The following is a 27,209-nucleotide window of genomic DNA, read 5'->3' on the forward strand; positions in this document are numbered from 1 at the left end:
TGTATAGTGTGTAGTGTATGTATAGTGTGTATAGAGTGCAGTGTGTATAGTATGTAGTGTATGTATAATGTGTATAGAGTGCAGTGTATGTATAGTGTGTATAGAGTGCAGTGTAGGTATAGTGTGTATAGAGTGCAGTATATGTATAGTGTGTAGTGTATATATAGTGTGTATAGAGTGCAGTGTATGTATAGTGTGTATAGAGTGCAGTATATGTATAGTGTATGTATAGAGTGCAGTGTATGTATAGTGTGTATACAGTGCAGTGTATGTATAGTGTGTATACAGTGCAGTGTATGTATAGTGTGTAAAGAGTGCAGTATACGTATAGTGTGCAGTGTATGTATAGAGTGCAGTCTATGTATAGAGTGCAGTCTATGTATAGAGTGCAGTGTGTATAGTGTGTAGTGGATGTATAGTGTGTATAGAGTGAAGTATATGTATAGTGTGTAGTGTATGTATAGAGTGCAGTGTATGTATAGTGTGTATCGAGTGCAGTGTATGTATGGAGTGCAGTGTGTGTATAGAGTGCAGAGTATGTATAGTGTGTATAGAGTGCAGTGTATGTATAGAGTGCAGTGTGTGTATAGAGTGCAGAGTATGTATAGTGTGTATAGAGTGCAGTGTATGTATAGTGTGTATAGAGTGCAGTGTATGTATAGTGTGTATAGAGTGCAGTGTATGTATAGAGTGTATAGAGTGCAGTGTATGTATAGTGAGTATAGAGTGCAGTGTATGTATAGAGTGCAGTGTATGTATAGTGTGTATAGAGTACAGTGTATGTATAGAGTGCAGTGTGTGTATAGAGTGCAGAGTATGTATAGTGTGTATAGAGTGCAGTGTATGTATAGTGTGTATAGAGTGCAGTGTATGTATAGTGTGTATAGAGTGCAGTGTATGTATAGAGTACAGTGTATGTATAGTGTGTATAGAGTGCAGTGTATGTATAGTGTGTATAGTGTGTATAGAGTGCAGTGTATGTATAGAGTGCAGAGTATGTATAGAGTGCAGTGTATGTATAGAGTGCAGTGTATATATAGTGTGTATAGAGTGCAGTGTATGTATAGTGTGTGTATAAAGTGCAGTGTATGTATATTGTGTATAGAGTGCAGTGTATGTATATTGTGTATAGAGTGCAGTGTATGTATAGAGTGCAGAGTATGTATAGAGTGCAGAGTGTGTATAGAGTGCAGTGTATGTATAGAGTGCAGAGTATGTATAGAGTGCAGTGTATGTATAGTGTGTATAGAGTGCAGTGTATGTACAGAGTGCAGTGCATGTATGGTGTGTATAGAGTGCAGTGTATGTATAGAGTGCAGTGCATGTATAGTGTGTATAAAGTGCAGTGTGTGTATAGTGTGTATAGAGTGCAGTGTATGTATAGTGTGTATAGAGTGCAGTGCAGTGTATGTATAGTATGTATAGAGTGCAGTGTATGTATAAAGTGCAGTGTATTTATAGAGTGCCGAGTATGTATAGAGTGCAGTGTATGTAACGAGTGCAGTGTATGTATAGTGTGTGTATAGAGTGCAGTGTATGTATAGAGTGCAGTGTATGTATAGTGTGTATAGAGTACAGAGTATGTATGGAGTGCAGTGTATGTATAGTGTGTATAGAATGCAGTGTATGTATAGAGTGCAGTGTATGTATAGTGTGTATAAAGTGCAGTGTATGTATACTGTGTATAGAGTGCAGTGTATGTATAGTGTGTATGCAGTGCAGTGTATTTATAGAGTGCAGTGTATGTATAGTGTGTATATAGTACAGTGTATGTATAGAGTGCAGTGTATGTATAGTGTGTATAGAGTGCAGTGTGTGTATAGAGTGCAGTGTATGTATAGAGTGCAGAGTATGTATAGAGTGCAGTGTATGTATAGTGTGTATAGAGTGCAGTGTATGTATAGAGTGCAGTGTATGTATAGTGTGTATAAAGTGCAGTGTGTGTATAGTGTGTATAGAGTGCAGTGTATGTATAGTGTGTATAGAGTGCAGTGCAGTGTATGTATAGTGTGTATAGAGTGCAGTGTATGTATAAAGTGCAGTGTATTTATAGAGTGCCGAGTATGTATAGAGTGCAGTGTATGTATAGTGTGTATAGAGTGCGGTGTATGTATAGAGTGCAGTGTATGTATAGAGTGCAGTGTATGTATAGTGTGTATAGAGTGCAGTGTATGTATAGAGTGCAGTGTATGTATAGTGTGTATAGAGTGCAGTGTATGTATAGTGTGTATAGAGTGCAGTGTGTGTATTGAGTGCAGTGTATGTATAGAGTGCAGTGTGTGTATAGAGTGCAGTGTATGTATAGTATGTATAGAGTGCAGTGTATGTATAGTGTGTATAAAATGCAGTGTATGTATAGTTTGTATAGAGTGCAGTGTATGTATAGAGTGCAGTGTATGTATAGAGTGCAGTGTATGTATAGTGTGTATAGAGTGCAGTGTATGTATAGTGTGTATAGAGTGCAGTGTGTGTATAGAGTGCAGTGTATGTATAGTGTGTATAGAGTGCAGTGTATGTATAGAGTGCAGTGTATGTATAGTGTGTATAGAGTGCAGTGTGTGTATAGAGTGCAGTGTATGTATAGTGTGTATAGAGTGCAGTGTGTGTATAGAGTGCAGCGTATGTATAGTGTGTATAGAGTGCAGTGTATGTATAGTGTGTATAAAATGCAGTGTATGTATAGTGTGTATAGAGTGCAGTGTATATATAGTGTGTATAGAGTGCAGTGTATGTATAGTGTGTATAGAGTGCAGTGTGTGTATAGAGTGCAGTGTATGTATAGTGTGTATACAGTGCAGTGTATGTATAGAGTGCAGTGTATGTATAGTGTGTATAGAGTGCAGTGTGTGTATAGAGTGCAGTGTATGTATAGTGTGTATAGAGTGCAGTGTGTGTATAGAGTGCAGCGTATGTATAGTGTGTATAGAGTGCAGTGTATGTATAGTGTGTATAGAGTGCAGTGTATGTATAGTGTGTATAGAGTGCAGTGTATGTATAGTGTGTATAGAGTGCAGTGTATGTATAGTGTGTAGTGTATGTATAGAGTGCAGTGTGTATAGTTGAGGAGGAAGACACAAGTCCTGTCCAGCTGTGTATGTGGGACTGGCAGGCAGTAGAGTGTTGGGGGGTGTAGCAGAGCTCTCCAGCACTCTCACTCACACACACACACTCTCTCTCTCACACACACACACACAGCTGGGCAGGATGATGGGGAGAGGAGCGCAGAGAGGAGAAGAGAAGTTTGCAGGCTGTGTGTAGCAGGCGGGCGGAGGATGGTGATTGCACAGTGTGTGTTGTAGTGCAGTGGGGGGGAGGATGGCAGAGGGCAGGCTGGTGCAGGGGCAGCTCCACTATTCCGGGCACAGACAGGCAGCAGCAGCAGCAGGAAGCAGCAGATAGAAGGAGGAATGCAGCAGCCACATCTGACTGAGCCCAGACTGTCTGCTCACACTCACCGCTAACATGTCTGGGACCCCGATCTGCAACAGCACAAGGGCCCACCGGAGGACCTCCTTGCCATGTATTCCAAGGGAGCAGGTAAGTGCCACAACTTATGTCCTTCCTGTCTCCGGTGACATTGTATCATTCACACAACTTTCTCCGCTGAAACTGGAGGAGGACTCCACTCTCCCTGCACTCTGTGTCCTGCTACTGGGGAGACATCCTCATCCCACAGCTTCTCCCCACACTGGACACTTCTGCAACTCTCCTCTTACATTGTCTGCAGGGGACCAACATCACAACTTTACACAAGAACACTGGAGGAGTTGTGCAGACAATGTCCACTAAACAATTATAGATTATAATAGTTGTGTACAGTGTATTATACAATATTACAGTACAGATTAGTAGTAGTTGTGTCCCGGTGTATTATACAATATTACACTACAGATTAGCAGTAGTTGTGTCCCGATTTATTATACAGTATAATACTACAGATTAGTAGTAGTTGTGTCCTGGTGTATTATACAATATTACACTACAGATTAGTAGTAGTTGTGTCCCGATGTATTATACAATATAATACTACAGATTAGCAGCAGTTGTGTCCTGGTGTATTATACAATATTACACTACTGATTAGTAGTAGTTGTGTCCCGATGTATTACACAATATAATACTACAGATTAGCAGTAGTTGTGTCCTGGTGTATTATACAATATTACAGTACAGTCCCAGCAGGGTGTTATACCATATTACAGTACAGATTAGCAGTAGTTGTGTCCCGGTATATATTACAGTATTACATTCTAGACTTGTTGTAGTCATATCCCGTGTATTATATTATATTACGATATAGATTAATTGTCACGTCCTTGTATATTATATGATGTCACAGTAGAGATTAGTAGTAGTTATGTCCTGATGTATTATTCAATATTGCAATATAGATTAGTAATAGTGGTGTCCAGGTATATATAAAAATTACAGTACAGATTAGTGGTAAACATGTCCTGGTGTATTATATGATACTTCAGTACAGGTTAGTATTCGTTGTTTCCTGTTGTATTATATATTACAGTGCTTCTTAGGCCTCATGCACACGAGACGCAGTTAAACGCGCGTTCAGATGCAGTTGGACAGTTTTTTCAACTGCACCTGAACTCATTCAATGTTATCCTATGTGTCCATGCACACAGTCTCGTTTTTTTCCGTTTATATGCAGTTGCGTTTAATCTCGTTTTTCCAGAAGCAAAAAAATGCGTTCAGAAACAAAAATTTCTGCGTTTCAGACGCAAAACGCGGCAAAACGCGGTAAAACGCGGCAAAACGCCGCTACCGCGTTTAGCCGCGTTTGCGTTTATATGCGTTTTTAAAGGTGACCTTTTTTTTTACATTAAAAATCTCAAAAATGATTGCAAATGATGAAAAACCATTAGAAAAATATTTTAAACAATTGCAATTGCAAGTGGACAATCCACAACTTGTGGCAAGTGACGTGGCAAGTGGACAATCCACAACTTGTGGCAAGTGACATGGCAGGTGGCAAGTGATGTGGCAAGTGGACAATCCACAACTTGTGGCAAGTGACGTGGCAGGTGAAGTGGCAAGTGACGTGGAAAGTGGACAATAGACAACTTGTGGCAGGTGACGTGGCAAGTGACCTGGCAGGTGACGCGGCAAGTGACTTGGCAGGTGACGTGGCAAGTGGAAAGTCAACAACTTGTGGCAGGTGATGGGGCAAGTGATGTGGCAAGTGGACAATCCACTTGTGGCAGGGGATGTGGCAAGTGACGTGGCGAGTGGACAATCCACAACTTGTGTCAGGTGACGTGGCAAGTGGACAATGCACAACTTGTGGCAGGTGATGTGGCAAGTGATGTGGCAAGTGGACAATCCACTTGTGGCAGGTGACGTGGCAGGGGACGTGGCAAGGGACGTGGCAAGTGGACAATCCACAACTTGTGGCAGTTGATGTGGCTGGTGACGTGGCAAGTGGACAATCCACATCTTGTGGCAGGTGACGTGGCAGGTGACGTGGAAAGTGGTGTGGCAAGTGGACAATCCACAACTTGTGGCAGGTGATGTGGCTGGTGACGTGGTAAGTGGACAATCCACAACTTGTGGCAGATGGCATGGCAGGTGACGTGGAAAGTGGACAATCCACATCTTGTGGCAAGTGACGTGGCAGGTGATGTGGCAAGTGATGTGGCAAGTGGACAATCCACAACTTGTGGCAGGTGATGTGGCAAGTGATGTGGCAGGTGATGTGACAAGTGGACAATCCACATCTTGTGGCAAGTGACGTGGCAGCTGACGTGGCAAGTGACATGGCAGGTGACGTGGCAAGTGACATGGCAAGTGGACAATCCACATCTCGTGGCAAGTGACGTGGCAGGTGATGTGGCAAGTGACGTGGCAAGTGGACAATCCACAACTTGTGGCAGGTGACGTGGCAGGTGATGTGGCAAGTGACGTGGCAGCTGACGTGGCAAGTGGACAATCCAAAACTTGTGGCAGGTGACGTGGCAAGTGACGTGGCAGGTGACGTGGCAAGTGATGTGGCAAGTGGACAATCCACAGCTTGTGGCAAGTGACGTGGCAAGTGGACAATCCACAACTTGTGACAGGTGACGTGGCAGGTGACGTGGCAAGTGAACAATCCACAACTTGTGGCAGGTGACGTGGCAAGTGACGTGGCAGGTGAAGTGGCAAGTGACGCGGCAAGTAGACAATCCACAACTTGTGGCAGGTGATGTGGCAAGTGACGTGGCAGGTGATGTGGCAAGTCACATGGCAAGTGGACAATCCACAACTTGTGGCAGGTGATGTGGCTGGTGACGTGGCAAGTGGACAATCCACAGCTTGTGGCAGGTGGCATGGCAGATGACGTGGAAAGTGGACAATCCACATCTCGTGGCAAGTGACGTGGCAGCTGACGTGGCAAGTGACGTGGCAAGTGGACAATCCAAAACTTGTGGCAGGTGACGTGGCAAGTGACGTGGCAGGTGACGTGGCAAGTGATGTGGCAAGTGGACAATCCACAGCTTGTGGCAAGTGACGTGGCAAGTGGACAATCCACAACTTGTGGCAGGTGACATGGCAGGTGACGTGGCAAGTGAACAATCCACAACTTGTGGCAGGTGACGTGGCAAGTGACGTGGCAGGTGATGTGGCAAGTGACGCGGCAAGTAGACAATCCACAACTTGTGGCAGGTGATGTGGCTGGTGACGTGGCAAGTGGACAATCCACAGCTTGTGGCAGGTGGCATGGCAGATGACGTGGAAAGTGGACAATCCACATCTCGTGGCAAGTGACGTGGCAGGTGATGTGGCAAGTGACGTGGCAAGTGGACAATCCACAATTTGTGGCAGGTGACGTGGCAGGTGATGTGGCAAGTGGACAATCCCCAACTTGTGGCAAGTGACGTGGCAAGTGGACAATCCACAACTTGTGGCAGGTGCCGTGGCAAGTGACACGGCAAATGCAAGTGTACAACTGCTCTCTATGCTGCTGCTGCTCACTCTGATCAAAATAGCAGAAATAGTTAAAAAAAATGCTTTGAGAGCTTGGGGAGGGTCTACATGATGTTATCTTTATAAACGCGTTTAAACGCAAACGCGTCTAAACGCGTCTAAACGCGTCTAAACGCGGCATGCAAACGCGGCAAAACGCGCGTTTCTAAACGCGCGTTTCAGCTTTTTTTTAACAGAGGTTTCATCTGCGTCTCGTGTGCATGAGGCCTTAGATGTAGTAGTGTCCCAGGGTATCATATGATATTACAGTAAAGGTTAGTAGTAGTAGTGTCCAGGTGTATTATACAAAATCACAGATTAGTAGTAGTTGTGTCTCCATGTATTATATGATCAGTACATTACAGATTAGTAGTAGTTGTACCTGGCGTATTATATTATATTATAGTACAGATTAGTAGTAGTTGTACCTGGCATATTATATTATATTATAGTACAGATTAGTAGTAGTTGTACCTGGCGTATTATATTATATTATAGTACAGATTAGTAGTAGTTGTACCTGGCGTATTATATTATATTATAGTACAGATTAGTAGTAGTTGTACCTGGCATATTATATTATATTATATTATAGTACAGATTAGTAGTAGTTGTACCTGGCGTATTATATTATATTCTAGTACAGATTAGTAGTAGTTGTACCTGGTGTATTATATTTTATTATAGTACAGGTTAGTAGTAGTTGTTACATGTTGTATTATACAATATTACAGCACAGATTATTATTAGTGAATTAGTAATATCCCAAAGTATTATATGATATTACAGTACAGTTTAGTGGTCCTTTTGCCCTGGTATATTATTTAATATTACAGTACAGATTAGCGGTAGCTGTGTCCAGTGTATTATATGACAATAGAGCACAGATTGGAAGCAGTGGTGTCCCAGTGTCATATATGAAATTATGGTATGGATTAGTCGTAGTTGTTTCCTGGTCTATTATATGATATTGCAGTACAGATTAGTAGTAGTTTTATCCCAGTATATTATACAATATTGTGGTCCAGATTGGTTTTAGTGGTGTCCTGATGTAATATACGATATTACATTATAAATTACTAGTGATTGTGTCCTTGTCTATTATATGATATTAAGGTACAGACTAGTAGTAGTTGTATCCTGGTATGTTATATGATTTTACAGTACTGATTAATAGTAGTCGTGCCAATGGGGAAGATTTGCTAAAACTGCAGCACTCATAATCTGGTCCAGTTATTTATGGTAGCCAATCAGCTTCTAACTTCAGCTTGTTTAGTTAATCTTTGACAATAAATCCTGGAAGCTGATTGTTTTTTATGCAGAGCTGCACCATATTTTGCACTCTCTAGTTTTAGTAAATCAACCCCATGGTGTATTATATGATATTACAGTAGAGATTAGCAGTAGTTGTATCCTGGCATTTTATACGATATTACAGTACAGTTTCATAGTAGTTGTGTCCCAGTGTATTATACAGTATTACGGTACAGATTAGTAGTAGTTGTGTCCTGGTATGGTCTATGTCATTTACAGTAGAAATTAATAGTAGTTGTGTCCTGGTCTATTATATTATTATAAAGTACAGATTAGTAGTAGTTGTGTCCTGGTGTGTTATATGATATTGCAGTACAGATTGGTAGTAGTCATGTCCTAGTGTGTTATGTGATATTATGGTACAGATAAGTAGTAGTTGTGCCCTGTGTTTACTATTTAGAATTACAGTACAGATTAGTAGTAGTTGTGTCCTGGTGTATTATTTAGAATTACAGTACAGATTAGTAGTAGTAATGTCCTGATGAATTATATGATATTACAGTAAAGGTTGGTAGTAGTGGTGTCCCAATGTATTTTATGATATTACAGTACAGATTAGTATTAATGAAGTCCCAGTGTATTAGATGATTTTACAGTACAGATTAGTAGTAGTTGTGTCCCGGTGTATTATATGATATTACAGTACAGATTAGTAGTAGTTGTGTCCCGGTATATTATATATTACAGTAAAGATTAGTAGTAGTTGTGTTCCAGTGTATTATATGATATTACAGTACAGATTAGTAGTAGTTGTGTCCCAGTGTATTATATATTACAGTACAGATTAGTTGTAGTTGTGTCCCAGTGTATTTTATGATTTTAGCGTACATATTAGAAGTAGTTGTGTCCCGGTGTATTATATGATATTACAGTACAGATTAGTAGTTGTGTCCAGGTGTATTATATGATATTACAGTAGAGATTAGTAGTAGTTGTGTTGCGGTGTATTATATGATATTACAGTACAGATTAGTAGTAGTTGTGTTGCGGTGTATTATATGATATTACAGTACAGATTAGTAGTAGTTGTGTTGCGGTGTATTATATGATATTACAGTACAGATTAGTAGTAGTTGTGTTGCGGTGTATTATATGATATTACAGTACAGATTAGTAGTAGTTGTGTTGCGGTGTATTATATGATATTACAGTACAGATTAGTAGTAGTTGTGTTGCGGTGCATTATATGATATTACAGTACAGATTAGTAGTAGTTCTGTTGCGGTGTATTGTATGATATTACAGTACAGATACGTAGTAATAGTTTCCAGGTATATTATATGATATTATAGTACAGATTAGTAGTAGTTCTGTTGCGGTGTATTGTATGATATTACAGTACAGATACGTAGTAATAGTTTCCAGGTATGTTATATGATATTATAGTACAGATTAGTAGTAGTGCCCCAGTGTATTATATGATATTAAAGTACAGATTGGTAGTAGTAGTGTCCTGGTGAAATTTAAGTACAGATTAGTAGCAATAGTGTCCAGGTGTATTATATGAAATTACAGTACTGATTAGTATTAGTATTGTCCCAGTGTATTATATAATATTACAATATAGATTAAAATAAGTATTGTCCCAGTGTATTATATGATATTACAGTACAGACTAGTAGTAGTGTCCTGATATATGAAATATTACAGTACAGTACAAGCTGTGTTAGGTACTATAGCCCAACACTGTCATTTCTCTGCCCTCTTTTCAGTATACACTACACAGTTGCGATGTGTGGTGAATGAGTGATGCAGGATGATGACACTCACAGTACTACAACCCCTATTGTGTATGATACTACAATCACACCTGTGACCTCTGTGCCCCGAGTCTCCGGGATTATTACAGGCAGTGTGCGCTATCAGGCCCCACACTGGACTATATTATATTATGTTGCAATCTGTGATATGTTGCTGTCCACTTCCTGTGGAGGAGGAAGAACGGCATCTGCTGAGAACTGTCAGAGTATCCATAAAATCTTTTTACACCTTATATTAAGCTACATGAAGACATATAAAGTGTATTGCATTGTAGAGTCCTGGTGTTGCCTTCACCTGGTTGCTGGTGTCACGCAGTATTGTAGTGCTGATGGCATGGTGTGTGTTGGGGTTCCAGGATTTGGGGTACAGAATCATGATATTATAATGGCCAGAGGCTGCGTATGGCTTCATTTATGGGCTTTGGTGATGCGAATCGCTTTCTGCAGATTGTGGAGCTCCGTCTGTCTGTTGTGCTTCAAACTAAATGGAAAATGCTGTTGTGTGTAACTGTATTAAGAAATATTCAGTATAAGGGATCCGTATCGATGTTTGAGGGGAAAAAATAATAATAATAAAAAATATATATATACACACACACAGTATATATATATATGTATATATATATATACATATCTATATATATCTATCTCTCTCTTTCTCTCTCTCTCTATATATATATATATATATATCTATATATATATATATGTACGGTATATATATATATATATAGCTATATCTCTATATATAGCTATCTATATATTATCTATATCTATATATATATATATATATATAGATATAGATATATATATATAATTGAAATGTTATGGTGCCCGCTGCCTTTCCTTCTTCCGTATTTCCGGCAGTGTGAGCAGAGCATGCCGATGGGTCGAGGTGCCTGTCAGTTATTTCACCTTCCCAATGTTGTTGCTCACTTTGCGGGTCTTTGTGAAATTCATTAGTGGCGGAGTCATTGTTTGTGCGACGTTCACTTTCCCAATTCTGTTTCCAATCAGCATCTTCCGTGTGAATGGATTATGACAACGGAGTGTAGAGAGGGGCAGATCTGTGTGCGGCACTGTACGGCATGCCCTGCGGCACACACAGGGCTCCATTTATAAAGCAGTGAATGTTGACTTTCACCAAACATTCTCTCTCTGGTCCAGGTCTTTTAAATGACAGTGATTGCTTCTCCTCCAGAGAATGTTTGGTAAAAGTCACATCCGCTGCCTGACAAACAGATCTAATAGAGCCTGCTGGCTTCTCTCTGTTGTTACCTTCATTTCACTTTCACAGTTTAATACATGAAAAATAAAATCATATTGTTTAAACATTGTTTGCGTTGAGCTGTGAAAATATTTGAGTATCGTATTGTATATTGTTTTCCTTTAGTGATTGCTTTCTGACCTCATTATATCCTGATTACAGCAGATATTTACAAACATCACTCCGGGATGTGTCACTTCTAATGAAACCCCTATGGCAGGGATATGCAATTAGCGGACCTCCAGCTGTTGCAAAACTACAAGTTCCATGATGCCTCTGCCTCTGGGTGTCATGTTTCTGGCTGTCAGAGTCTTGCTATGCCTCATGGGACTTGTAGTTCTGCAATAGCTGGAGGTCCACGAATTGCATATCCCTACCCTATGGTGTGAATATCCATCGGTAGACCCCTCAATGTTGGCCGAACAATCCCTTCTTGTTGCACACAGTGCAGGATTTTGGTGCTTTCGCAGTAGTTTGCTTTGTACATTCTACCAAAACTCTACCAAAACCTGGCCATAACCTAGCTTCTTTTGGTTCATGTAGATAAAAAAAAATCCATCAGCTCTATCTCCCTCAATGAATACATTTATTAATCCAGGTACAGGTGCAAAATAATACAGGGCTATGATTAAGTCTACATGCCGAAACGCGTAAGCCCCGCATTATTTTGTGCCACACCTGGGTCAATAAATGTATTCATTGCATAGGATCGAGCTGTCAGCTTTCTTTTATCTACATGTTTGCTCGAGTGCTAGGAGGACACTACAAGCCAGTGCACCAACCGCTCACCACCTCCGGGAATTACTACAGGTGTTTTCTACTATGTTTATTCTTTTGGTTCAGCCTGCTGAGCTGAATTAAAATACTCTAACAGCTTCCTCCATCTACACCATACGGCACAGATGGCTGCTGCGGCTATACAGAATACTTTATTAATCCCAAAGAGAAATTGGGAAATTGTTACGACACAACACAGGAACACAGCAATAGACTGAACAAGATGCAAACACACAATAAAATGACCAATAACCGCCATTAACACCAAATAACAAAAGTAAAACTACACTACAAATAAAACATCCATACACTTAAAATATTGTATTCTGACAACCAGCATCAGCGGCTACTGAACAGTGAGGGGGAGATTCACTAAAACTGGAGCACTCAGAATCTGGGGCAGCTGTGCATGGTAGCCAATCAGCTTCTAATTGCAGCTTGTTCAATTAAGCTTTGACAATAAAACCTGGAATCTGATTGGTTTCTATGCACAACACTAGGTTTTACACTCTCCAGTTTTAGAAAACCCCCCCCCCAGTGGCTGCATCTGATTGGATACAGCCGCTGTTCAGCCAACAATTTTCTGTCTTGATTATTCAATTTTTAAATTGAAGCATGCCCAAAAGGAGGGTGGTGACAAGGTCAACAACGAAGTGAAATTCGTAATTAAGTGGTTGTAAAGCCACTTTTCTGCTTCCTACAATCTCCTCTGTTATATTTCAGTATGTGCTCCAGTGTATGTTGTTTATCAAAAATATGCCACTTTTATACCAAATTTGGCACTCACGTGACCACCCGCCGATGTCTTCCCTGACAGCTACAGCGGTTGGGTCTGAGAATACCTGGCTGACATCAGCCAGGAGGAGGGGAGGAGAGCTGCGGTGGTCACATGAGCGCCGAGCGGTGCTCTGAAATTAGATATGAAGCGGCATATTTTTGATAAACAACATGTACTGGGGCACATACTGTAATATAACAGAGGGGGTTATAGTAAGAAAACAATCATTTTTGCAGCAGGAGGGAAGCGATTGGCCAGGACACAGCTGACAGTCAGGGAGGAAGGGGGAGAGAGGGAACAAGGAGAGACAGCAGATAATGGAGGCACGTAAACTGACCACGGTGCCAGGGCTCAGCAGCCATGATAAACTGTGGTGAGTTTAGAGGGGGAAGGCAGAACCATGCAGGATCAGTCAGGTATTTCAGGTGATAAAGGGGGCCAAATTACACAGCACAAGCCCTGTGCTGTATAACATGCTTTAGGGAAACAGGATCCATTTTATTTTTTTAGGGTTACAAACACTTTAAGCCCCTAATATATATTTAACCAAACCAGGCCCGCCTTATAGCAGTTTTACTGATACAGGGTGGCACCCATGATCTGGAGTTCCCACTGTGATCACACACGACGGGAGCCCAGCGGTGGGTACTGCGGAGGCAATGTCCGCCAGCACCCGATGATGTAAAAAAGGCAGATTGCCGTTCTGTCAGTAGGGAAGGCATGAATGCAAAGCAGTAACATGGATCACTGCCTTCTTCTAGTAAAGTCTCCTCCCACACAGTACACAAACACTGGCTAGGCACACATTTAACCCTTTGATCTCCCCTGATATTAACCCATTCACTGCCAGTGTCATTAGTACAGTGACAGTGCATATTTTTTTAGCACTGATCACTGTAATAATGTCACTGGTCCCAAAAAGTGTCAGTTAGGGTCCAAATTGTCCACCGCAATATCGCAGTTCCACTTGAAGTCGCTGGTGGCCACCATCACTAGTAATACAAAAATAAATAAAAATATCCCATAGTTTGTAGACTCTATAACTTTTGCGCAAACCAAGCTATATAAGCTTATCAGGATTTTCTTCTTTTTTTTTTATTTTATTTTTTACCAAAAATATGTAGATTACATATTGGCCTAAATTGATGAAGAAATTCAATTTTTTTTTCTATTTTTTTATTGGATTTGTTTTATAGCAGAAAGTACAAAATATTGTGTGTTTTTTTTTTTTCTTTTTAATTATCGGTCTTTTTTTGTTTATAGTGCAAAAAATAAAAAAACACAGAGGTGATCAAATACTACCAAAAGAAAGCTCTATTTGTGAGAAACAACGGACATCAATTTTATTTTGCTACAGCGTCACACAACCGCGTAATTGTCAATTAAATTAACGCAGTGCAGTATCACAAAAAAAATAGCCTGGTGATGAAGGGGGGTAAATCCTCCGGAGGTCAAGTGCTTAAAGCCAAATCCTATCCTTTTTTTTTTGTATAGCATAGGGAAGGGTTAACATCGCTCATCAGTTTTTTTGTTTTTTTCATTAGGGGGTTGTCCCTTTACTTCCTTTTCTGTAAGCTCCACAGGAAGTGAGAGGATATCTTTCCAATGTGAGGAATATCCTTATTGGATAGTTATGGAATCAAGTGCCCCCATTGGAAGATTTCCCCACTGTTCCTGTTTTTGGTGGCCACTCCAAATTTGGAATTTATCCTCATTTTTATTTCTGATGATCAGGATAATTGGGGAGAATTAATCTCCCTAACAGGGACACAGACAGCAATAAAAACTCGACAGTGGCTGTAACACCTCTCCACTTTATCCAAATCTAAAAAAAAAAATATGCCTTTACATTGATTATGGAAATCTGAAACCAAGGGGAAAATAATGATCATTTAGGTTGAAACTGAAATGTCATCTTTTAGTAAAAAAAAAAAGAAAAAAAAAAAGAAAGAAATTTTCCACCTTGAAAAAATGTAAACTTTGCTTCTGAGTGTAACTGATGTAATGGAAATGATTGTTAGCCAGAGTTCCTCTGAAGCAGCCAAAGTTCTCCTGATCCTCAGGGCTGCAATATTGTCCCTGGGGTGTTTTTTTTGCTCTGGGCCCCAAATGTTCCACTTTTTTTGTATTAAAAAATATACTTTATTTAATATAAAATACATAAAAAACAAATACTTAATTGGGGTACATTCTATCCTGTTCTGTGACACAGCGCAAGCGTTCAATATACCGTAGTTCCAATCACACAATAAATGACATTCACCCAATGCTATGATGCTTAGCACAAAGTTCCCAAACCATTACGTAATGCATGTCCCCCTTTACCCGAAAAGCCTTATTATTATTATTATTATTATTATTATTATTATTAATAACGATTTATATACCGCCAACAGTTTACGCAGTGCTTTACAATGTATGGGGGGGGGGGGAGACGGACACGATTACAGTACAATACAAAATGTACAGGAGGGCAGTATGCGGCACCACTGAAAAAGCGGCGCAGTGCCAGTCATGCAGTGCCTGTGGCATCGCAACCAGAGCAAACTGTTCAAACATTGCAAACCATTTCCAAGTTCTGCTATTGAAGGAACCGAATGTTGCATTGGATGACTGCTGGTGGTATCTATTTCTAAGGTGATAATGGAGATGTTAGAATGATCCGTGCAACCCTCGGGGAGAGCAACGCTGCACAAAACTCCAGAATACCAAAAAAGGGCATTCATGTGGCATTTAGCATCGTGGGGCTGAGGAAGGGACGCTGGTGACATCTAGAACTAAAGAGAACAAAATGTAGGAAATAAATAAAAAAATAAAAAAAAAAAACGAATCTTCTGCTGCCGCTGGGGTCTTTTCTGTGAAATAGAGAAAAGGTCCAGAAAAAAAAAAAGACTCTCTGAGAACAGCATCCGGGCAGGGAGATGTCTCTAGCAGGGTCTGTACATTGCTCAAACTGTATTTTTAGCCAGAGAATTTTTAGAGAAAAGTTAGTGAGTACGGAACATTTTTTTCCCCTCTCGTTTGGCTGAGAGAAGAAGTGAGCCTGTGTTTTGCAGGAATTCAGTTCCCTATGGATTTGCAGAGGGCATGGGGAAACGGAGCTCTGAGTCCGCACATGTGCTCATCAGGATGGGGACGCATTTTCGATTAAAGTAAATAAAATGCGCAGGGCGGCCTGGGAGGGTGAAGCTGCACTTCCTGCAGGAATTAGGACTTTGCTGGGAATGGTGGACGATTGTTGAGTATGCTGCCGGCTGACAGCCTCATCCCAGTCTCCTAATACCCTTTGTTGATTGTCCTAGTATTAGAGGCATGGCAATTTATCCTCGCTGGGTCTCTGGTTCAGATGCTGTTGCAAATAACACAGACTTGGTACTGAACTCATTAAGTGACGTTTTGTGCTGAGATCACTGGAATTGTGAAACATCTCACCCACTTACAGGGATGTCTCCAACACTGCAGGAGGGAGTACACAATATGCAAGGGATAGTGGAAATATAAATCCCAAAGAATAAAGCACACAGAGAGCACCATATACATATAAGGTGTACAGGAGGATGTCCAGCTGCAGCCCCCAAGGGCCAAATCCCGGACATATTTTCAGCATTTCTCTAATTAACACACAGTAGTGAATGAAGTAAAATGAGGATACTGTCCCAAAATTCTCACTATATGCAGCCCGTAAGGACAAGCTGGATCCCTGCCATGTAGTATTCAAAGGGGTTATGGTACAGAAACAGTGCAGATTACAAAGAATATCACATACTGGAAGTATATTATACAGAAAGTATAACATACAAGAAGCATAGTATACGAAAAGAGTAGTATACAAAGAGTATAACATACAAGGAGTATAACGTACAAAAAGGATAATATACAAAGAGTATAACATACAAGGAGTAATACGTACTAAAAGAATAGTATACCAAGAGTATAACATGCAAGGAGTATTACGTACAAAAAGAATAGTATACAAAGGACGAGTATAACATACAAGGAGTATAACATACAAAAAGGATAGTATATCAAGAGTATAACATGCAAGGAGGATAACGTACAAAAAGGATAGTATACAAATAGTATAACATACAAGAAATATAATGTACAGAGAGTGTAGCAAACAAGAGTATAGCATAAAAGAACTTTAACGTAATAGAAATATACAAAGAGTATGGTATATAAAAATTATAACATACAAGAAGTATAATATAAAAAGAGTGTAGTATATAAGTATAAAACAAGAAGTATACAAAAAAATACAGTATACAAAGAGTATAACATGCAAGAAGTATAATATTCAAATCGTTTAGCAAATAAAGACTACAAGAAATATTATGTACAGGGAGTGAACTGTAGTATACAAGCGTATAAATAATAGAAGCATACAGAGAGTATGGTATATAAAGAGTATAACATGCAAGAAGTATATTATACAAACAGTGTAGTACACAAGTATAACACAAGAAATATACAAAAAAGTATAGTATACAAAGAGTATAACATGCAAGAAGTATAAAATACAAAAAAGTGTAGTATACAAAAAAATATAACATACAAGAAGTATATTATTCAAATAGTTTAGCATATTAATAGTATGGCATATAAAGAGTATAACATGCAAGAAGTATATTATACAAAGAGTACAAGTATAAAACAAGAGGTATACAAAAAGTGTAAAATACAGAATGTGTATTATGCAGAAAATATAACATACAAGGAGTACCATATACAAATAGTTTAACATACAGATACTATAACATACAAGAAATTTAATATACAAAGAGCAAAGCATACAGGGATTATAACATACAAGTTTAACACAAAAAATATAATATATAAGGTGTATACAAAATAACATGTGAAGAATGTGCTTTATATTGTGTAATGTATGCAAGCAGTATATTACGAAGGGAATAATGTTTACAATATAAGTAATATACAGCAGGGCATGTGTGTTGGGTTATTTTAGGATTGAATTCCGTATAGCCAACAAATGAAAATCATTTTTAAGAACAATTTACTACTGAGTAAATACTTTGAAGACCTGTTTCCCATTATCCAATCCAGGGATATAAGAGAAAGGATATAGTATGTAAGGAAGACTGCACAGCATATACACATATACTGTATATATATTAGGAGGCATATAGTATAAAATGTAGATTGTATTGGAGGGATATAGTGTGTACATATAAATATAGGTGGTGGATATATCATATACACTATCTATAGTAAATTGGTGGTAGGTGAGTATTGTTTATCCTTTCTGTCCAGGCCCTGAAATGGGATCCTGTGAATTTTGGCCTTGTGATAAAATCAGGACAATAAGTAATAAGTGATTTGTAAAATTTGTATAATTTGTTGAGTGTTGGCCGGAAAGGGGCTCCGTGTGTTTCCATGGGTTTGATAGTGTCACCTCCAGCTAGGCCATGGTAGGCGACTCTCAACAAACAACGTTTTCCAGGGGAGCTGGGACAGTGGGGGACATTGTTGAGCCTTTGACAGATCGGAATTACTATGGAGGTTCGTTATCACCAGGGAACTTCCTGCTGGCTGTTGTATCATGACTGGTGACAAATGTGTTATAGAAGAACATAAAAAGACGATACATGTGAAGTATGAACAGGTTTCTGCAAATAAATACATCTAATAAAGTGGCCAGACACATGAAGGAAATTTTGGGACATTTTGGATGTGGATCAGAAGTATGGGAAATAATTTCCTCAGTGCATCGGTTTCATCAGTCACTTGGAATGTCATTATAAACATTTTTCTAATAGTCGGTTTCCATATTGATGTTACAGAGTAGTTTTCATTCAGGTGGAATCAGCCCCCACAGAAGGGAAGGCTGACAGTGTATGTACAGATCATTGAGCCTCCACTGTGCAATGTCAGAGGGTGTTTGGGGTGAGCGGAGTTGAAAGATGAGTGAGAAGGTGGCAATGAATATTTGCATTCTGATTCAGACAAAGACCAGATGTTTAATTATCCTCCCATTTCTGGGGCAGGTAAGTATCCAAACTTTTCTCTGGGACTGACAGCCAGGAATAGTTGGATAGCAGGACCTCCCCTTAGAACCCTGGTGCCCCTCCTGGGGCCTGATGTGCAGCCCTTTGGGCCCCTGTAGGCAGTATTCTGTGTTTTCATGCTCAATCCCTGTGATTCATGATTGTTTCCTGGCCATCTCTTGTAGTATATCCACAATCTCTGACCAACTTCTGTAGTATGTTTACACTCTCTGACCATCTCCTGTAGCATATATCTAAAACCTCTGACCATTTCCTGTAGTATGTCTACAATCTTTGACCAACTTCTGTAGTATGTCTACAGTCTCTGCCCATCTCCTGTAGTATGTCTATAATCTCTGACCATCTCCTTTAGTATAGCTACAACCTCTGACCATTTCCTGTAGTATGTCTACAATCTGACCATCTCCTGTAGTTTATCTACAACCTCTGACCATTTCCTGTAGTATGTCCACAATCTCTGACCAACTTCTGTAGTATGTCTACAGTCTCTGTCCATCTCCTGTAGTATGTCTGCAATCTCTGACCATCTACTGTAGTATGTCTACAATCCCTGTCCATTTCTTGTAGTATATCTACGATCTCTGACCATCTCCTGTAGTATGTCTACAACCTTTGACCATCTCCTGTAGTATGTCTACAATCTCTGACCATCTCCTGTAATATGTCTACATTACCATCTCTGACCCTCTCCTGTAGTATGTCTACAGTCTCTGTCCATCTCCTGTAGTATGTCTACAGTCTCTGTCCATCTCCTGTAGTATGTTTGCTGCCGTTGACAATCTCCTGTAGTTTGTCTGCAGTCTCTGACCATATCCTGTAAGATGTCTATAGTCTCTGACCATCACCTGTAATATGTCTGCAATATCTGATCATTTCCTCTAATATGTTCGCAGTCCTTCTTCATCTCCATCTCTTGTATCATGTCTGCATTCTCCAACCATCTCTTATGGTATGTCTGAGGTCTCTGGCCATCTCCTGTAATATGCCTGCAGTCACTCACCTTCTACTGTAATATGTCTGCAGTCTCTTATATCCCATGTTGCATGTTTTCAGTCTCTGGCAGCTTTTTTGTAGAATAACATTCACTGAATATAATGTGCGGCCCTTTGGTGATGTCAGGGGCCATACTTGAGGACCCCAATATCATAAAAGTCACCATAGCCCACTTTACACTTTGTCTTAGTGTTTTATACTTTTTCTGGACCTCCCAGACAGATTTTGTAATTTTATAAATATCTGCTTTTTATATACTTCCCATTTTTCTTTTACGATAAATTTATTTTGTAAAGAAAGAGGACAAATAAACAAGTTGAAAGAAACACATTTGTAATATACACAGTGTACATGTATCACACATAGTCAAAGTACAATGCGTCATTGGTGATCGATTGAAGGAAGAAACATTATGGCACAGACAAGTTCTAAGATCGTGACTGTTTGTGATGCTTTTCTTATATGCACCAACAGTTACATTTTGGGACAAAATTTACTACCTCCTTCTTCTTAAACAATCAAGTGGTATCGATCTATACTTCTTACTGCTTCTTATAATTCATACGGCTTGGATTGAGAAGAAGGGGGTTGTAGAGTCCTTAAAGCTTGTCCTGAAAATGTAACTGTTAGTGCAGCTTGTTGTCTGGAAGAGTTGTGCTTGTCTGTGCAAAGCTGGCCATACACTATCATCACTAATAGTGGACTATGGTCAGGAACCTAACCGAGTAACAGTCCTGTCCAGTCCACACCACTTAACAGCCTGAATGTCCTCTCCAGGGTGCTGCTGATAGTTGCCTCCATTGCTGCTACTTCTGTTGCCATCCTCACAGCAGGGCAGAGGGCAGGCAGTGTGACTATGAAGGGGGGTCTGAGGACACTGCTCTAAAGGGAGGACTGTGAGGTAAAGGGGGGGGGGGGCTGTTAGGTAAAGGGAGGACTGTGATGTACAGGGAGTACTGTGGTGTAAAGGGGGGACTGTGATGTAAATGGAGGACTGTGATGTAAAGGGGGACTGTTAGGAAAAGGGGACTGTGAGGTAAAGGGGGACTGTGAGGTAAAGGGAGGACTGTAATGTAAAGGGAGTACTGTGATGTAAAGGGGGGACTGTGATGTAAAGGGAGGACTGTGATGTAAATGGGGGACTGTGATGTAAAGGGAGGACTGTGATGTAAAGGGGGGACTGTGATGTAAAGGGGGAACTGTGATGTAAAGGGAGGACTGTGATGTAAATGGGGGACTGTGATGTAAATGGGGGACTGTGATGTAAAGGGGGGACTGTGATGTAAAGGGGGGACTGTGATGTAAAGGGAGGACTGTGAGGTAAAGGGAGGACTGTGATGTAACGGGGGGACTGTGATGTAAAGGGAGGACTGTGATGTAAATGGGGGACTGTGATGTAAAGGGGGGACTGTGATGTAAAGGGAGGACTGTGATGTAAATGGGGGACTGTGATGTAAATGGGGGACTGTGATGTAAAGGGGGGACTGTGATGTAAAGGGAGGACTGTGAGGTAAAGGGAGGACTGTGATGTAACGGGGGGACTGTGATGTAAAGGGAGGACTGTGATGTAAATGGGGGACTGTGATGTAAAGGGGGGACTGTGATGTAAAGGGAGGACTGTGAGGTAAAGGGAGGACTGTGATGTAAAGGGGGGACTGTGATGTAAAGGGAGGACTGTGATGTAAAGGGAGGACTGTGATGTAAAGGGAGGACTGTGATGTAAATAAAGGGAGGACTGTGATGTAAAGGGAGGACTGTGATGTAAATGAAGGGAGGACTGAGATGTAAAGGGAGGACTGTGATGTAAAGGGAGGACTGTGATGTAAATAAAGGGAGGACTGTGATGTAAAGGGAGGACTGTGATGTAAAGGGAGGACTGTGAGGTAAAGGGAGGACTGTGAGGTAAAGGGAGGACTGTGATGTAAAGGGAGTACTGTGATGTAAAGGGAAGACTGTGATGTATAGGGGGGATTGTAATGTAAAGGGAGTACTGTGATGTAAAGGGGGGACTGTGATGTAAAGGGGGGACTGTGAGGTAAAGGGAGGACAGTGAGGTAAAGTGAGGACTGTGATGTACATGGAGGACTGTGGTGTAAAGGGGGCACTGTGTGAAGAATATACCCTGAGCTTGACAGGGTATATTCTTGACACAACTTGGCACCAGAATAAATGAATCCCGAAACTTAGTGCTGCTTTAAATTGTTATTTCGCGTTTTGGGTTTTCCGGGCTCCTAGCAGAACTCATGGCAGTGCCTGACGTAGAAAGCCCAGGCTGGTCATGTGACATCATCTCTGAACAGTGACATGCATTCCTTTTATTACTCTTCAGGTTGTTGGAGGTTTCCATGCCGTGGATCGTACACAGAACTTACACAGAGATGTAGATGGTGATAACAAGGAGCCCCATCCACAGGTGTTTCCCTGTCTCTGTGCAGGTGATCGATGGCCCCATAAATGGCATTCAGCACAGATTGGCCCATATATCCGTCCTTTTCGGGTGGAAGGGGAAGTGATTAATCCACATTCTTATTTCCTCTTTCACCTGAGACAAAGTCAACAAACAAAATCTTCCCAAAACTGGAGGAATAAAACTTTTCCAGCTGTTGTTTGACAGGGTGAGCATTGCGGCTTTCAGAGGGCAACTTGCGGTTGTTCGAAACGGTCATCAATTGTGGGCTGGAGGGTGCAAAAGAGATTCTAATGACGCCATTGGAGGAATGGTGAACATATATTAGAGTGGACCTGTCATCAGGTATATATTTCATGCTGAGTAATGTGTCAGGGTAACACTAGTTCTCCCCCTGACAATGCCTTCATCTACATTTCTCTCCAGAAGGACAGCGCCATCTTTGTGCAGGTATCATCCTTGGTCACCATTTACTGGACTGGCTCAGAGATGACACAATCATGTAAGTCCTGGTGCCTGTGCAGTTCTTATCAGTGTTCAGTCCCTGCTGCAGCCTCTAACCTTGTGACTTGTTACGTGTTACAATGTCACAGTCTGATCGTTGGGGGGGGGGGAGAGGAGACTGAGTAAATGCTTCCTCCTGCCTGCAGCAGACTGATATCATATCAGATGAAGCTTTTCCTAGAAAAACAATACTGTTGCTGTGAGATGACTCATTCTGACTTGCTGGTTGGCATTCTCCATCACCACATACCCCCCACTCATCTCCAGTCCAAACCTTTTTTTTTTTTTCGGTTTGGATGGAGTGAAGAAAGGTAAGAAGCTCTTTTGTTTCCAAAAAACGACTTGAAGGAAGGCTTCCCTTCACTTCCCTTTGGGGTCACCAATACAGAAAACAAGAGGAAATCTTTCCAGTGGGGACACGGTTTTCATAAAAAAAAAAAACGGACAGAGCTTCTATAAACAAAACTGCTCCAAGCAACACTAGAAACAGATTTAAATCTGCGGAGTGAATACATCTGACTGCCGTTAGTGATGAGCTGAAAAAGTTCACAAGTGAAAGTATACAGACATCGACTCCAACAGCTAAACGAATTACTATGTGATTTATTAAAAGGAAGTCAATCAGGAGAGTAATAAAGGGCAATAATATCGGGAGCGTTCAGGTGATGGCGCTGATAACACTGCGAGAAAAACAAAGAGACAATTCTGCCGTAATATTCTCTGTAAGCAGAAAGCAAAAAAAAAAAAAGTGCATGTAAAATATATCAATATTGCAATATTCTGCAGAATATAACAGTATGTATCTGTCAGGGTGTAGATGGGATGGAGAGATGTTCTGCGGATCTCTAGGGAGGTCAATGATGGAATAATCTGAAGAATATATCAGTATGTATCCGTCAAGAGGGAGATGGGAGGGAGCGATGTTCTGCAGATCTCTAGGGAGATCAATGATGGAATAATCTAAGTAATATATCAGTATGTATCTGTCAGGGTGTAGTTGGGATGGAGAGATGTTCTGCGAATCTCTAGAGAGGTCAATGATGGAATAATCTGCAGAATATGTCAATATGGATCTGTCAGGAGGGAGATGGGATGGAGTAATGTTCTGCAGATCTCTAAAGGGGCCAGTGATGGAATCATTTGCAGACTATATGTATCTGTCAGGGTGTACATGGGATGGAGCAATGTTCTGCAGATCTGTAGAGAGGCCAGTGATAAAACAATCTGCTGATTATATAAATATGCATCTATCAGGAGAGAGATGGGATGGAGGAATCTTCCGCGGATCTCTAGAGAGTTCAGTGATGGAATAATCTGCATAATATATTAATATGGATTTGTCAGGAGAGAGATGGGATGGAGCGATGTTCTGCAGATCTCTAAAGAGGGAAGTGATGGGATAATCTGCAGAATTTATTGTTACGTATTTCTCAGGGTGTAGATGAGATTGAACGATGTTCTGCAGATCTCTGGAGAGGTCAGCGATAAAATAATCTGCATAATATATTAATACGGATCTGTCAGGAGAGAGATGGGAGAGAGAGCGATGTCCTGCAGATCTCCGGAGTGGTCAGCGATAAAATAATCTGCATAATATATTAATACGGATCTGTCAGGAGAGAGATGGGATGGAGCGATGTTCTGCAGATCTCCCGAGAGTTCAGTGATGTAATAGTCTGCAGATCATACCAGTATGTATGTGATGCAGGGTGTGTAGCGATGTGCTGCAGCCCCCTGTGGGATCCTTGTCTGTCAGTTCCTGGTGAGCGATATTCGCTCTCTGACCGATTCTCTGGTGAACAATGGCGCAGTCAGACGAAGGTGACATTTCAGGCCTCTCTCTCTCTCGTGCGGTTTTGTAGGTGGAATTTTGGAGTCTCTGGTTTTTTTTTGGGTGTGTTGTTGTTTGTGGACTTTTCGCTGATTTTAGGCTGTGGTTTGCCGTTCTCTGATGTCCTTTGAGGGACGGTGAGATCCAGAAATAGTTAAAGGGCCGGTAATCCCAAACATAAGGCAGTTTTATAAAGAAGGACCATTAATAGCGGTGCAGAATAAGAAAGAAGGAGGTTTAGAAGTTTGTCAGAACTGTAGATCAAATCCAGGTCCTGGGGGGAAGACATTTTCCTGTACACAGCTGACTTCCTGTGCGATGTGGTCACATGGCTGATAACAGAGAGCAGGGGATTGGATGTCATTCTGAAGTGGACTGAAATCCTATGTTGGATATGTTATGTTTGGAAGGTTTTTATACAGTTTTGTTCATTGTGTTAGGAAGGGTATCTGGATTTTCGGCTGAACTTTAGGCAGAAAAGGCACAAATAACGTGACTATGTATTTATTAAAGTGGAACTCTAGTTCTGCTCTGTACCGGCTCCTGGCAGAGCCCTTCGGGCATCTGCGCACACACAGATGATTTTCTGCACATGCGCAAAGATGGTCTGGGCCTACCCTGATAGCCATTTTTCTGCAGATTGTTGTAGAAACAACCATGTCGGTATTTGTGGAACATCTGTGCATGTATGGGGCGGGGGGGGCACAATTCTCACATAGGTTATAAATTTGTTTAAAAAATAATTTTCAGCTTTAAGATAGGAAGGGAGGAGGAGGCAGGGCAATATGACCTGAGTGTAAGTACCTGCATTAGACCTGGTATCAGCCGCTTGCATTCCCTTTATAGCAGAGCTCAGACTGAGGGCAGGAGAAGCAGCACAAATATTTAATCAAGTGTGCTGCAGTGTTCATGTGCTAACAAAGAACATGCTGATAGGAGGACTGAGCAGAGTGACTGAGTGATGAGTTCATTAGTCTTTTGATTCTCCTTTAAAGTGATACTAAAGTTTTTTTTTTTTTAATAACAAACATATCATACTTAGCACCACTTTTGCACAGAGTGGCCCCAAACTTCGTCTTCTGGGGTCCCTCGGCAGCTCTCTCGGCTCCTCCCCACATCAGATAACCCCCTAGGACAGTGATGGTGAACCTTGGCGCCCCAGATGTTTTGCAACTATATTTCCCATGATGATCAACTACACTGCAGAGTGCATGAGCATCATGGGAAATTTGTTCCAAAACATCTGGGGTGTCAAGGTTCGCTATCACTGCACTAGGAGAAGCGCTCTCCCGGGGGGTTACCTTGCGGGCGTGCTCCCAAGTCCAGCATTCAGTGTCCATAGATGCCCAATGCAGAAATCGTCCCTGCCCCCCGGCAGCCACGTCATTGGATTTGATTGACAGCAGCGGGAGCCAATGGCTGTGCTGCTATCAATCTATCCAATCAACAGCCGAGAACCCCCTAGCAGAGAGACAGCACATCCCCGTGGGACAAGTTCGAGGGTCCAGGTAAGTAAAGCGTGGGGGGGCTGGTCACTGATATAAAAACACAAACCTTTACAGCCCCTTTAAGGCTACTTTCACACTGAAGGCAGTTTTCAGACGTTTTAGCGCTAAAAATACCACCTGTAAACTGCGAGTGCTTTCATACTGGGGCGGTGCGCTTCCGGGACGGGAAAAAAAGTCCTGCAAGCAGCAACTTTGGGGTGGTTTGAGAGTGCTGTATACAGCACTATATACAGCGCTCCTAAATCGCCCCCTGCCCATTGGAATGAATGTGCCTGAAAAATGCTTCGGAAAGCGCCGAAACACGAGCGCTTTTAACCCCTTCTTAACCCCTTCTTGGGGGTTAAAAGTGCTCCACTAGCAGCTGAAAAGTGCCACTAAAATGATGGTAAAGCGCCGCTAAAACGAGTGGCGCTTTACCACCAACGTGGCCGCAACCGCAGTGTGAAAGTAGCCTTACTGTCTAATCTTAGACTAAAAGAGGGCTCAAGGCGGCCATGTAGAGTTGCACTAATACCGATACTGGTATCAGTGTTGGTGCCAATACCGAGTACTTTCACTCGCACTCATGGAAATGCTCTGATACCCGAAACCAATACCTTTGCGGTGCGATTTGAGCGCATATAAATAAATGGGCTGAAATTGCACTGCTAATAATTGCATGCAATTTGAATAGGAATGCGGTGCAATTCCTGTCCGAATCGCATGCGGTTTCCTGCACCATTCCTGTGTGAACCCTGACTTATCATAGTTATTTCAGCCTGGGTTCACAAAGGAGAGGTGGGGGGGGGGGGGGATACGCATGCGATTCGGACAGGAATTGCATCACATTCATTTTGTATGGGCTTGAATCGCACCATAAAGGTATTGGTACTCGGTATCGGCGAATACTTGACCGAAAGTATCCGTACTCGTATTAGCTGATAAAAAAAACTGTATTGGTGCAACAAAGTTGAAAACAGGTTGTCACTAAACAGCTTGTAGGAGATGCTGGGACTTGTGGTGCCTCAGTAGCTGGTGTGGACAGGTTACATCTAAAGGTGCCCACATACAAATTTCAATCCAGTTGGTCAAATACCCGGTCGTTTTC

General features: G+C 41.3%; 1 protein-coding gene across 3 annotated transcripts in view; it reads left to right on the forward strand.

Moving 5' to 3' along the window:
- Positions 1-3,133: 3,133 nt before the first annotated feature.
- Positions 3,134-27,209, forward strand: part of PDE3A (phosphodiesterase 3A) — a 307,110-nt gene continuing 283,034 nt past the window's right edge. The window contains exon 1 of one of the 3 annotated variants that reach the window (XM_077468665.1): positions 3,134-3,537. In XM_077468665.1, the coding sequence (XP_077324791.1) occupies positions 3,463-3,537 (75 nt within the window). In that variant the 5' untranslated portion in view covers positions 3,134-3,462. The remainder of the gene's footprint in view (positions 3,538-27,209) is intronic. The other 2 variants (XM_077468664.1, XM_077468666.1) reach the window with 2 other exon arrangements.

Source organism: Lithobates pipiens, unplaced genomic scaffold, assembly GCF_037356315.1.
Source record: "Lithobates pipiens isolate NorthernLeopardFrog02 unplaced genomic scaffold, aLitPip1_a1.2 Scaffold_8, whole genome shotgun sequence".
NCBI classification, from domain to species: domain Eukaryota; kingdom Metazoa; phylum Chordata; class Amphibia; order Anura; family Ranidae; genus Lithobates; species Lithobates pipiens.